Source organism: Pelophylax lessonae, assembly GCF_965119305.1.
Source record: "Pelophylax lessonae genome assembly, chromosome: 4".
Taxonomy (NCBI): Eukaryota; Metazoa; Chordata; class Amphibia; order Anura; family Ranidae; genus Pelophylax; species Pelophylax lessonae.
Window position 1 is genome coordinate 210,392,343 of NC_138771.1, and position 13,302 is coordinate 210,405,644.

At 40.9% G+C, this 13,302-nt stretch overlaps 1 protein-coding gene across 4 annotated transcripts in view; it reads right to left on the bottom strand.

The window, feature by feature from the left end:
* Positions 1 to 2,012: 2,012 nt before the first annotated feature.
* BRD1 (bromodomain containing 1) overlaps positions 2,013 to 13,302 on the bottom strand; it is a 145,352-nt gene continuing 134,062 nt past the window's right edge. For all 4 annotated transcript variants that reach the window (XM_082254448.1, XM_082254447.1, XM_082254446.1 and 1 more), the window contains one exon: positions 2,013 to 2,841. In XM_082254448.1, coding sequence (XP_082110574.1) covers positions 2,658 to 2,841 — 184 coding nt within the window. In that variant the 3' untranslated portion in view covers positions 2,013 to 2,657. The remainder of the gene's footprint in view (positions 2,842 to 13,302) is intronic.

Below are 13,302 nucleotides of genomic sequence, written 5' to 3' on the forward strand. Positions count from 1 at the left end.
CCTTACTCCTGACTAGACAGAAAAAAACTGATTCCCTGTAGCAGAGAGAGGGAGGATATACCCTCAGGGACTGCCCCTAGGGTGGAGCCAGAACGTTTTGTCATTCTGCCTAGTCCTACTCCTGCGGAGACAACATAACCCAGCTCTTGAGAATCAAGAAGACTACGTCTGTCAATGAGCGATAGAGAAATACATTCTCTCATTGCAGCTTTTCTGAAAAAAGGAGACAGGTCTTTTCTAATATAAACAGCGGGGGGACAAGTGACTGCTTTTAGTTTTGAAAAAGCAACTGTTAAACCAATGTTCTTGGCAAACACTTTTTTTGTTCTCAAGTTAAATCATGAGAAAAATAGTGCTTATACACAACTAATAAATGCACCAGGATGCACAAGTACATCAAAATCCTGACTTTTTTTTATTTTAATATAAAAATGCAGCTTTGGAAACCCATCATACATATATGTCCCTAACATAATGCTTTAGGTCTTAGAAATAAAAATAAAGTACTAATTCTATATACATCACATGTACCATACAAAATGTATCCAAAGGTTCTATTGCTACCAAGCTTTGCTAAATTATAACAGGTTACCTAAACCCATTTCCATTTAAAAAAAAAAAAAGGAGAAAAGGCATTTTTTATTCTTTAACAGATTTTGATGCATATTCCTTGAAACCATGTTGACATATTTATGTGCCTGCAATATAAAATACATGTTAATACATTGACAAAATTAAATTCTTAGTTTAAAGCAAATTAAAATTTTAAACAAAAACAATCCAGGCACATATATAATTAAATTTATATATATTTATGCTTATAAAAAAAATAAAATCTATTGGATAAAGGTAGTGGGATCTTTAAAGGGAACAATGTGCCAAAAAACACCCTTATTTCAAAAATATTAAAAATATTTAAAACATGGAAAAAGGTCTTAAAAATAAAGGGAGCATAAGGGGAAAAAAAAAAAAAAAACACAAAACTTTGGGCTGCAGTTGAGTGCAACAATTTTGAACGTGATAATACAGCTTGAACAGGTTCTGTGATTTTTGGAAATACTTTTTAGCAGACTGCATCTTATGACACCACAAACACATATGGTTTCTTAAAAAAAAAAAAAAAATATTTTTTTTTTTTTTTTATTTATATGGAAATTCTTCTATGTGGGAGCTCTAAAGGGGTTTTGCACTCCAAATGTAAAGTGAACTGTTAACATGATCTGCTACACCACCAGTACTTTAGTTTCAGATTTTAAGGAATTTTTGTAAGCTGTCAAACACTTTCTAAGATGCTTGTTGCCTGGCCGCCTGTGGTATCAATACCATCTAAATCAATGACCTGAACAAGCTTACAACAAAGAGCTATGACTCTTGTTCAGTAAATTCTTTTCAGGTCAGAGATTGAGGGAATTTCAATTTAGAATTTAAAGAACTATCATTTTCAAAAATTTGTGCCTGACATTGCATCCCAAATATTCATCCCATTAAAAGTTTATCTAAACCTGCAGTGCCATTCCAGGTAAAACAATGAAGCCCGAGCTTTTAGATAGGTTTATACTTTGGTAACATGATTTTGATCACTGTGCAAATGTGAATTAGGGAAGGGCAAGAATCCTGCTGTTATAATCCAAGTTAAACAGACAATTTATGGTAGCTCAAAATCATACTACTTAAGGAGCCAGTGACGGATTGCTGAAGATTGATATCAGATTACTAACAGGTGGAAATAATAGTTTCTTATGGTGCAGCATATAGTGGCAATCAATTGTGCATTACTCATCATGCAGTGCTTCAACTGTGTGCAAATTATCGCAACCATATGATACAATGTAGTTTACACTGGAGAGTCATTTGTTTCATACATTATTGAAATTATAATGTTGGTTATTCTTCAGCCATTCCTTGCAGATTTTAGAAGCAAATACCTTTAGTAATATTTGTATTAGGGAGAGACTGCTCACTGCTACTAAAAGGCAGGGCTTCACTTTTCAACCAATAAAAAAACCCTCTATAAGGAAGCAAATGAGTGATGTTTTCTAGCTTTAAGAACTTAAGGCCAATAGATTCTCCCAATGTCCTGGTAAAATAGAAGAGTTTACATGTAATAGCACATTGTACCTCTTTGCAATGGTAATTACATAATTTAAAATATTTAATTACAGTAGTCAAAATATGAAAAATGGATAAGCTAGGTAGCAGTACATTAAATATATTTTAAACATAGCTATTTTCCAATCTAGCGAAGTCTTACAAAACATTTTGTCATTATGTAAAGTGGTGCTAAGGCTCAACCCTTTTTAAACTTAAAAAATTACAATTATACATCTAATTTTAGAGCAAATAAAAAACTGTTTCAACAGGGGTTCACCTGGTAGGAATTACTACGTCAAAGTGAGAATAAGTTAAGTGTTTCCCAATATACAATTATGTACATATTATGAACACTATAAACAGAATGCTTTAGTGGAAGCTCCTCCAATCAACTATAAAGTAAAAAGTCATCCAAGGGGCAGCAATAGCTTTGTGCTCCTTTACAAAACAATATCTTCACCTTTCAGAGATTAGGAATTGTATTTTCAGTACATTCTTTCAGAGGAAGAGGTCAGAGATAAAGCTTAAGAGTACATGAGGCATGGTGTGTCTCAGTAGCACCTTCATCAGTCAATATCGCTAAAGTCACTAACGGATTCTCCTTGAACTCTGCTTAAATGGTTTAAAGCACGGTCATAAGCAACTCTGACAGCCTTCCGAATACTCGAGTTACGCCCTTCCATCATCTTCAATTTGTCAATGGTTTCTTCTATCCCAAGAGGAACCATTTTTGACTTTGGAAGCCACTGCCTAAACATACAAAAAAAAAAAAAAAAAAAATTAAGGTTTCAAATCATTTTTATTGAGCGTTACCAATAGTGTAGAATCAAATCAAAGTAAACTCCTGAGATATTGATCTGGTCAGTTAAGAAGCAGAGGGGGTTGTTAATCAGTTTCAGCTGCTTTGGTGCTAATATAACAGGTGCACTAAACGGGCAACGAGACAACCTCCAAAACAGGAATGGTTTTATAGGTGGAAGCCACTGATATTTTTTTCCCCCTACTCCTCTTATGACTGTTTTTCACTAGTTTCGCATTTGGCTAGGGTCATTGTCACTACTGGTAGCATGAGGCAATACCTGGACCCTATAGAGGTTGCACAGGCAGTCCAAATCCTCCAGGATGGCACATCAATACGTGCCATTGCCAGAAGGTTTGCTGCGTCTCCCACCAGTTTCAAGAGCATGGAGGAGATTCCAGGAGACAGGCAGTTACACTAGGAGAGCTTGACAGGGCAATAGAAGGTCCTTAACCCATCAGCAGGCCCAGAATCTGCTTCTTTGTGCAAGGAGGAACAGGATGAGCAATGCCAGAGCACTACAAAATGACCACCAGCAGGCCATTGGTGTGAATGTCCGACCAAACAATCAGAAACAGTTCACTTTCATGAGGGTGGCCTGAGGGCCCAACGTCCTTTAGTGGACCCCGTGCTCACTGCCCAGCACTGTGGAGCTTGATTGGCATTCGCCACTGAACACCAGAACTGGCAGGTCCGCCACAGGCGCTCTGTGCTTTACACAGATGAGAGCAGATTTCCCCTGAGCACATGCGACAGACATGGAAGGGCCTGGGGAGGCAGTGGAAAATGTTATGCTGCCTGTAACATTGTTCAGCATGACTGGTTTGGTGGCGGGTCCGTGATCGTCTGGGGGAAGCATATCCATGGAGAGACGCACAGATCTCTACAGGCTAGACAATTGCACCCTGACTGCCATTAAGTATCGGGATGAAATCCTTAGATGCATTCAGACCCTACACTGGCGCTGTGGGTCCTGGGTTCCTCCTAGTGCACAATTCCCGGCCTCATGTGCCGAGTATGCAGGTAGTTCTTGGAGGATGAAGGTATTGATACCATTGAATGACCCCCACACTCGCCTGACCTAAATCCAATAGAACAACTCTGGGACATTATGTTTTGGTCCATGCGGCACTGCCAGGTTGCACCCCAGTCTGTTCAGGAGCTCCATGATGTCCTTGTCCAGATCTGGAAGAAAATACCCCAGGATACCATCCGTTTTCTCATTAAGAGCATGCCCTGATGTTGTCAGGCATGCATACATGCATGCAGGGGCCATACAATCTACTAGGTACCATTTTGAGCTGCTGCAATGAAGTTTCAGCAAAATGGACTAGCCTGCTGCATCATTTTTTTTTTCACTTTGATTTTCGGGGTGTCTTTGAATTCAGCCCTCTGTAGGTTGATAATTTTTTATTTACATCAAACAATGCGGCATACTTTTGTTCCTAGCACATTACCCAGTCCATAACAGTATAGATATCCAGCATATTTTTTCCCAATTGAGATCTGATGTGTTTTCAAAGTGTTCCTTTAATTTTTTTGAGCAGTGTATATAATTTATCTTAGGAAATATTGAGATGAAATTAAAAGGAAATTAATAAAATTATTGTATATGTATATACTAGACGACTATAAAAAGAAAACAAACTAACGGGTATTAATGAAACTATTAAAGTCCCAATTAACATTTAATCCATAAGGCATACAAAACGTGAGGTCAAAAATACATTTAGTTTCTAGCCTGGAAGACCTTGCGTTGTATTTCTCCTCCTCCAATGTGATGCAAATTTATCAATCTCAATTACAACCAAACTAGAGGAATCCTTGTTTTGTCTTAATGTATAGTGTTTTGAAAGACTATGTCCTGGAAAACCCCTTTTTGACGTTTGTTATATGTTCTCTAATGCTGGCCATACACTATACAAAAAATCGTTCAAACTCATTTTTGAAAAATGAGCACTCGTCCATGAGAGCAAATGATAGTGCAAATGACCGATAAATTGTTCAATGGACATAAATGAATCAGTTTTTTGTTCATTTTTCACATTTAACTAGTGCAAACAGTTTGGACAAGAAACACATTAACCTTTCAATTCATCGTTCATTTGGCAGAAAATTTCCAAACTTTTCCTTAGTTTTTTTGGCTCAAGAACACCACAACAAATCACCGATTTGTACCCATTAACTGGCCGAAAAACGAACAAACTGTCCAAATGACCGAATTTCGGTCGATTTTTCGTATAGTGTATGGCCAGCATAAATCTAGTTTGTAAAGTCCACGTGGTCCTCCTCACATATTGTTTTCTGCATGAGCACAAAAGCAGATAGACCACGTGTGATACTGTAGCTTAAGTGATGCCATACGATTTTTTTCTTTAACTTACGATGTGAGTGTTTTCGTTTTACAGCAATTCCCCCCCCCCCCCCCCAAAACTATTCATCTGCATACAATACATTTTTTTTTTTTTTTTACATGGAAAAAATCCCTTCAAATTCCCAAAGATGTTTAATTTCTGTTGTTGATTCAAAAAGCATTGTTTGGTTCAAAAAGCATAAAAGGAAGGCATTCCATCTAAAGAAAAGACAGTATTTAGTTACCTCTGCACTAAGAATGTCGGTGATTTATTGCCTTCCTAAGATTCATAAATCTCTTGAACATCCACCGGGCCCCGCCCTATAATTAGTGGGATTGATTCCCTAAAGTCTAGAGCAGAGAAGTACACAGATTGCTTCCTTCAGAGGCTGGTTCTTAATAGTGTACACCAGCCTATCTGAAGGATACTGAAGACACTCTCAAGGTGTCGGATAAACTTGTGATAATAAATGTTTGTTGGTGACTGCGGATGTGTCATCATTGTACACTATTATCCAACATGATAAAGTCAAAAAAGCAGTAGAATATCTGGAGAAGGATGGTACATTATGCAGAGAAAAATGTTGAGCTCTTAAAATTATGTTTAGATCATAATTATTTTTGGCATAACATACACTGCTACTTACAAAAGACAGGGGGTGACAAGTTTGCTCCCAGTGTGGCCAACTTGTTTATGGCCCACTGGCAGGAGAGTGCTATTCATAATAGTGGGCGATCTTAATCTGGAAACGATTAATTGATGATGCCCATGTGGTTTGGAGTGGATTCAAGGAATCTGCGCACTTATTCAGAGTCCTTAATAACAATTCTTTAGGAATTAAGTGGACTTATGAGGTGAGAGCTAATGAAATTAGTTTTCTAGATCTCACTATCTTTGAAGAGAATACCTTGTGTACAAAAATGTTTTTCAATCAAACAAAAATGGTTACATAACGACCAGTAGTTGTCATCACCCTATCTGGTTGTTGAGTATAGCCAAAGGGCAGTTCATGTGCATTAAAAAGGAACTACATTTTTCAAAAAAGCTAATATGTTAAAGATTTATTGCGAAGGGGTACTAAGTGTATTAAATAAAGAAATTGATAGAAATAACTTTGTTACAGGATAAAACTGAGAACCAACAGAATAATATCAATGGGCTTTTTCCACCACCTATTCTAACCAAGATTATCTGGTGAATAAGTACTTAATAAACATTGGAATATCCTAAACGTGATCAAATTTTTGAAAAGAAATTGCTTGATAGACCTCCTATTATCCATAGGAAATCCCAAAGCATACCACATTATATTGCCCCTAATGTAGTAGATGTACCTCTGAAATTAAACATGTTTGGGGATTCGAAGGGCTTTTTTTTCCCTGTAAAAAAAATGTATAGTATGTAGATGTATGGAGAGGAATTTCTGAAAAACTAAAAACAAACATTCACATTGGAAGTTACAAAAAAATTGTATTACATGCACCACAACACGTGGTCTATCTCTATCTGCTTAGGTGCCCAATGCGGGCAAATAATATGTGGGGAGGACCACATGTGCTTTACAAACTAGAGTTAGGGGTCATATAACCAACATCAACAAGGGTTTCCTAAGAAATAGCCTTTCAAAACACGATGCGTTACAACATAAGGATCCCTCTTGTTTGGTTGTAATTGGGATTGATACATTAGAATCACACTGAATTGGGGGTGAATAAAACCATGTTTTCAGGCTAAAAACAATGGATTTGTGACTTCAAGTCTTATATCCCCTTATGTATCAAATGTTGATTGGGACTTGAATAGATTCATTAATAACCGTTCATGTTTAAGAAAGCTTTTTCTTTTTATAGTCCTCGAATATATACATATACAATTATTTTAATATATTGCATTATAATTTTATCTCAATATTTCCTAAGATGAATTACATATAATGTTAAATGTCGTCTCCTATTCAAGTTTTTGGAGCTAGTGGTATCTATTTTTATCCAATAGGGGGAGAACAGAACCTAAGGGAAAGAATATTAGTTGTTTTTGGTAAGAATTTTTATGGACTTACTGCATGCGAGCCTTTTTAGTAATAGCTAGGCAAATTGGGAAAGGTTTTTAAAGGTTTTAATGTGAAGCAGAAACATGAATTTGGAGTCATCATTTACAGGCTTAAGATTGTATTTAAAGGAGATCTTTGTCAGCACACTCAGCCTATCCCCTTGAGAACGTCCTTTTCTGAGGAAACTTACATTGAGGGGGAGCCTATGATAATGTCACCCGCCAGCTGGAGCCGGTACTAGCAGTGGTATTTACCCTAATACATAAATCCAGAAACAAAGCGCTTTTTGTGAGTAAATCTGTAAAAATATTTATTTATTTTAAATAAACTGCGCTATTTCACTATTGAGATTGTCCTCTCTCCTATGAGCTTTTGACATTTGGTGTCAAGAGGAAGTGATTGGTGCAGTCCTTCATTTAGCTGATGAATATCTCTTAATATATCTCTGCCTGTGATCCGTGCTACAAAATCCTGAGATCTTTGAAATGCTTATGAGCATCTATAAGTTGGGGGTCTCAATTGCTAGGAAGAGGCAGCACAGGAGGTGGAGGAGCACTGGTGCACATAGACTAATTATCTTGAAACGATTGGGGTTGATTCACTAAAAATAAATACACGGATTGTTTGAGATTTCACGGACACAGAGCGGGATTCATGGAATGTTAACTTCATGCAACACTATTTCAATTTCACTTGTTTGGTTTAACATTTAACATGTGTGGTTTTTAAACACAATATTTGTGCATCTGAGAGTAAGGAGGGTTTTCAGAATGCGCAACTGCAGTTCTAAGTCCTGAACTTGGAAGTTCTTAGGCCTCATGCACACAGGATGTTAGAAAAAATGAGCCACTGCTAACACCAGGAAAAAGCAGCTGTAAAAAGGTGCTTTTAGAAGCTTTTTCTATTGGCGTTAATGCACGTTTGGCCACGTTCGCTTTTTCTGCCTCCATTCAAAATCAATTGTTGCCTATGAGCTGTCTTTGATACGGCTTTCAGCCCATTGATTTGAATACAGGCCGCATCCAAGTTGAAACAGGATGATCGATCAGACTTGTGGTGAGACATGCGCTCTGAGGATCTTGAGGGGGAACTCCATGCCAAAATGCAAAATGTGAAGGAAAAAAAAAAAAAAAAAAAACACGGTGGGGTTCCCCCACAGGTTCCAAACCAGGCCCTTTGGGTCTGGTATGGATTTTGGGGGGAGCCCCATGCAAAAAAAAAAGGCATCCCCCCTCAAATCCATACCAGACCCTTATCCGACCATGCCGCCCGAAAGGTCAGGGCACGAGCAAGCGGGCCCACCCCCTCCTGGCCAATACCAGGCCACACGCCCTCAACATGGGGGGGGGTGCTCTGGAGCAGGGGGGGCTCTGCACCTGCCACCCCAAAGCACTTTGTCCCCTTGTTGGAGGACAAGGGCCTCTTCCTGACAACCTTGGGGGGGTGGATGTGGGGGTCTGCGGGCAGGGGGCTTATCTGAATCTGGACGCCCCCCCGTAACAAGGGGGGCCCCCAAATCCCGGGCTCCCCTCCTTATGGGAATGAGTATGGGGTACATTGTACCCCTACCTATTCACCCCAAAAAAGGCAGTGTAGTGTAAATAATGACAAGAGACGGTTTTGAGAAGTCATTTATTAAAAATCTTCCTCCAATCTTCTCTCTCTGGTCTTCTTTCTCCAGTCCTCCTCCGACGATATCTCACATGATTATGCCGGCTCCGCTCTTTGCAGCTTCTTATATGGCCATGGCGGCCTGGCCACCCGGTAAAGTCACCCGCAGACCCCGCCCCCTTATGTTGTCATCTGACGATGCGTGACAACACAAGGGGTGGGGTCTGCGGGTGATGTCACCGGTTGGCCACTCCCTCATGGCTATATAAGAAGCTGCAAAGAGCGGAGCCGGCATAATCACAGGAGACTTCGGAGGAGGACCGGAGGAAGAAGACTGGAGAAAGAAGACCAGAGGGAGATTTTTAAAAAGGACTTCTTAAAACCGCCTCGTCATTATTTACAGTATACTGTCTTTTTTGGGGTGAATGGGTAGAGGTACATTGTACCCCATACTTCTTCACATAGAGAGGGGGTCCGGGATCTGAGAGGCCCTTTTGTTACAGGGGGCATCTCGATTTCGAAAATCCCCCTGCCCGCAGACCCTCACAACCACCGGCCAGGGTTGTCGGGAAGAGGCCCTTGTCCTCATCAACATGAGGACAAGGTGCTTTGGGGTGGGGGGTGCAGAGCCCCCCTGCTCAAAAGCACCCACCCATGTTGAGAGCGTGTGGCCTGGTATGGTCAAGGAGGGGATGGGGCCGCTTGCTCGTCTCCTCCCCTTTCCTGACCTGCCGGGCTGCATGCTCGGATAAGGGTCTGGTATGGATTTTGGGGGAGACCCCCACGCCTTTTATTTTTTGTGTGGTGCTCACCTAAAGGGGTTTGGAACCTGTGGTGGGGGGGAGGGGGCCCACGTCTTTTTTTCTATTTTTCACATTTTTGGCGTGGAGTTCCCCCTCAAGATCCTCAGAGTGCAAGTTGCACCACAAGTCGGATCATCCTGATCCGACTTGGAGGTGACTTCCATTCAAATCAATGGGCTCCCATAGGAAACCATTGATTTTCACATACAAAAACAAATAAAAAATGTACAACGTGGCTTAACACTGTATAAGCAACATTAAGCGGCCTTTAGCAGCGTCAGACGTGTTTACAGCTCTAACACTGTTCCTCAGAACACACTGGCCCTGGGGTTTTTTTGAAGCTCGAAAACGCCTATGCCACTTACAGCTGCAAAACGTGTGTGTGTGCATGGGGCCATAAGATAACACGGAGGGGCATTTTGAAGCTGCAAAAAAACAAAATATGTCTGACTCTTCTAAAAGCGGCTGCAAAAACACATAAGTGCATGAGGCTTTGGAGCTTGCATGCTCAGGTTCATTTAATACAGAAGGGAATTGGAGTTTACTAGTCTCCCACCCCTTTCCAACCATCCAGCTAATCCAGGCGAGTCAGAAGACCATGACTGTAAAGCATGTAGTGCTGGGCTTTTTTGCTGGTCAGATGCTAAGACAGCTGAATGGAGGGCCCAGCAAAATAACCCTAAGGAGAACACTAATGCCAGCAGAATTTAAAGCATATAGTGGACCTGCTGATGTAATAAGAGCTCCTCCTCTCAGCATGGAGTCTTACAAAGTCTTAGAAGGAGAAAGGTGACATTGAAAGGGAAAATATACAGATCAAATACTGTAATGTTCGTGTTTGAAGAACAAAAAGAATCTCAATGCGCTGCCTAAAGTTTGCTTCAAGCATTTACAATCTCCTGTAGATTTTGCCAACATCTATAAAGTGCAAGGGCATAACAAATTAACCATCAATGGAGTGAATTATTTAGACAAGCCCTCGCACTACATAGTTGTTGGCAAATTTCATGGAAATTGCACATAAAGCAGATGTAACATGTGGCCAGCTTAAGGCAAACCTATGGCTTTAAAAAAAAAAAAAAAAAAAAAAAACACATTTATGACTTAATTTTTTTTTTTTTTTTCCCTATAACAGTACAGCACGAGATAGCTCCAATAATCCTTACATTGGGGTATGCGCCACCTACAGGCGATTGGACACTGGCAAGTCAATGAAAAGAAGTGCTGGCCCAGGCTAACCCCTCCCTTGCCAGAAAGGCTTCAGTTTTGGGACAAGCCATAAACCAAAAACAGGAGAGGGATATCTGTTCCATGATGTACTCCAAGAAATGGCTTTTACGGGCAAGTAAAAACACCAAACAATTTTCTTTAGTATACAATCAGGGACACAGGGAACAGCGTCAGTAATTGTTACATCAGGTATGCCCCAAATCACTCAAAATGAGGAGAGGGCAACAAGCATCAAACAAGAAGCCAACCAAAGGAAACAAAAACTCATGTAGCAGCCCTCCAAACACTGCAACGCAAAGAAGCATCCTGAGCAGCTCTAATATCCACGTTGTAAACTGAGAATTACAGTGGCTTGATGGTGGAAAGGCCCAGGACATGGTAAAATGAGCCGACACCTGAAAATGGGGGGGGGGGGGGGGGGGAATCCCTTCTTAAACCATAAGGCTGAGAGATCAGCGGATATATCCAACAGGAAAGAGTAGACTTAACCCGCTTAACCCTTTTTAGGGCCCTCAGGAATTAAAAAGAGGGAAATCTAAAGTCTGGAGCACCATATCCCCAACCGAGGTGAAGGACAAAAAGGAAGGAAACAATGTCCTGGGTGAAATGGAAAGCCAAAACCACCTTAGGTAAAGAAAGATGGTTTAAAGCTGTAGTAAATTGCCACTTTTTTTTTAATTATTAAAAAACCTGCAAGGCAAGGTCATAATGTGCTAGTATGCATTGCATACTAGCACATGTGAAACTTACCTTCGAAGGAAGCCCTCCCAGCAGTGCACGGTCACTGCTGAAGTTGCTTCAATCTTCACCCGGTCTTTTTTCTGGGTTTGGGGACTTCGGCTGTGTGAGTGGCCAGAGCCGCAACGATGTCACTCGTGCGCAGGAGCCTCCGTTTACGGGCCCCAGGCTCTGAACAGCATGGGCATGCCACTCCTTCAGAGCGCATGCTGTCATGGGCTGCATCTGAGTAAATATCTCTAAACAGTGCACATTTAGGAGATATTTACCGTACCTATAGGTAAGCCTTATTATAGGCTTACCTGAAGGTAAAAATCATGCAAGGGAGTTTACTCCCACTTTAAGAAAGTATCACCTTAAGGTATAGTACCAGAATTGGCTCTTCACAAGACTGAGATGCACATTATGAAATTCAACAAGCAGAGGTAATAGCTACCAGAAACACAATCTTCCAGGTAAGAAGTATCAAGGGAAGGTCTCCAATGGGCTCAATCAAAGGTTTGGGAGGCTTGAATGGGGGAGTAATGTGTGCAACACCATGAACAAAAGATATACCAAGGGATGAAAAGCAATTGGTACCTGGAAAAAACTGCCAGGGCCAAAACCTGCCTCTCTGATGGTACTCAAGGCCAGTCGCAGATCAACTCCCTTGTGGAGAAGTCAGAAACCAGCCCACAACATACGTGAGGATGGAGCCAATGTCCTTCACATCAATTAATACGATTTCCATGTCCTGTAGTAAATCTTCCACAAGATTTACTTCCACAAAGAAGGTCAGGATGATCTGTCTGAACACTGGAAGTCCAATGTTCGTCCGCTGCAAGGTTTATGTCTGAGCACCATGCTCTCCAAGGACAAACTGGGGCAACCAGAATTCCTTCCACACAAATTCTGCAACATATCCACGGATGTAGCTGCAGTGGAGAGAAGGCATAAATCAGGGAATACCGGTCGTGGATGCAAATCAGTCCAGTTTTGCATTGAACCTGGATATCCAAAGACCTATACTTTTGGGGGGGGGGGGGGGAAGAGTCCATTTTCCACAGAGACAATAGCTGAGAAAGTACGCTTGCCAATTTTCGACTCCTGGAATGTGAACCGCCGACAAAGCAGGAATGTGAAACTCTACCCAAAACAGAATGAGATTCAATTCCTTTTGGGCAGTCCGACTCCATGTGCCTCTTTGACATTTTATGTATTCCACAGTCGTGGCATTGTCGGACTAACAGGGGGACCTTGCAGTTTCACTGACCAGTGTGTGAGGACAAAGTAGATCACCCACAAATCAGCCACTTCTGCAGAGACCAGGTACCCTTCACCGAAATATGACCCAGGACTTCTCCCAGCCTGACAAACTGCTGTACGACATCAACACTGTCCAGAAGCTGGGGAGAAAAGACTTTCTCTGTGACTCCAGCACTTAAGAAGACATCCACCAGTTCAAAGGGATTAGTGTGTGTGTAAAGCCATCAGGGAGTCCAAAGAATTATGTATTCTGTCCAAAGCATGTCAAATATTGAGTCGTAAAGGTCTGGGATGGTACTGGGCAAACTAAAAACAAACAGTCTTGAATGAAGCAACCATCTTTCCTAGGACTCGCATGCAACAGTGAATTGAGGGAGCCCT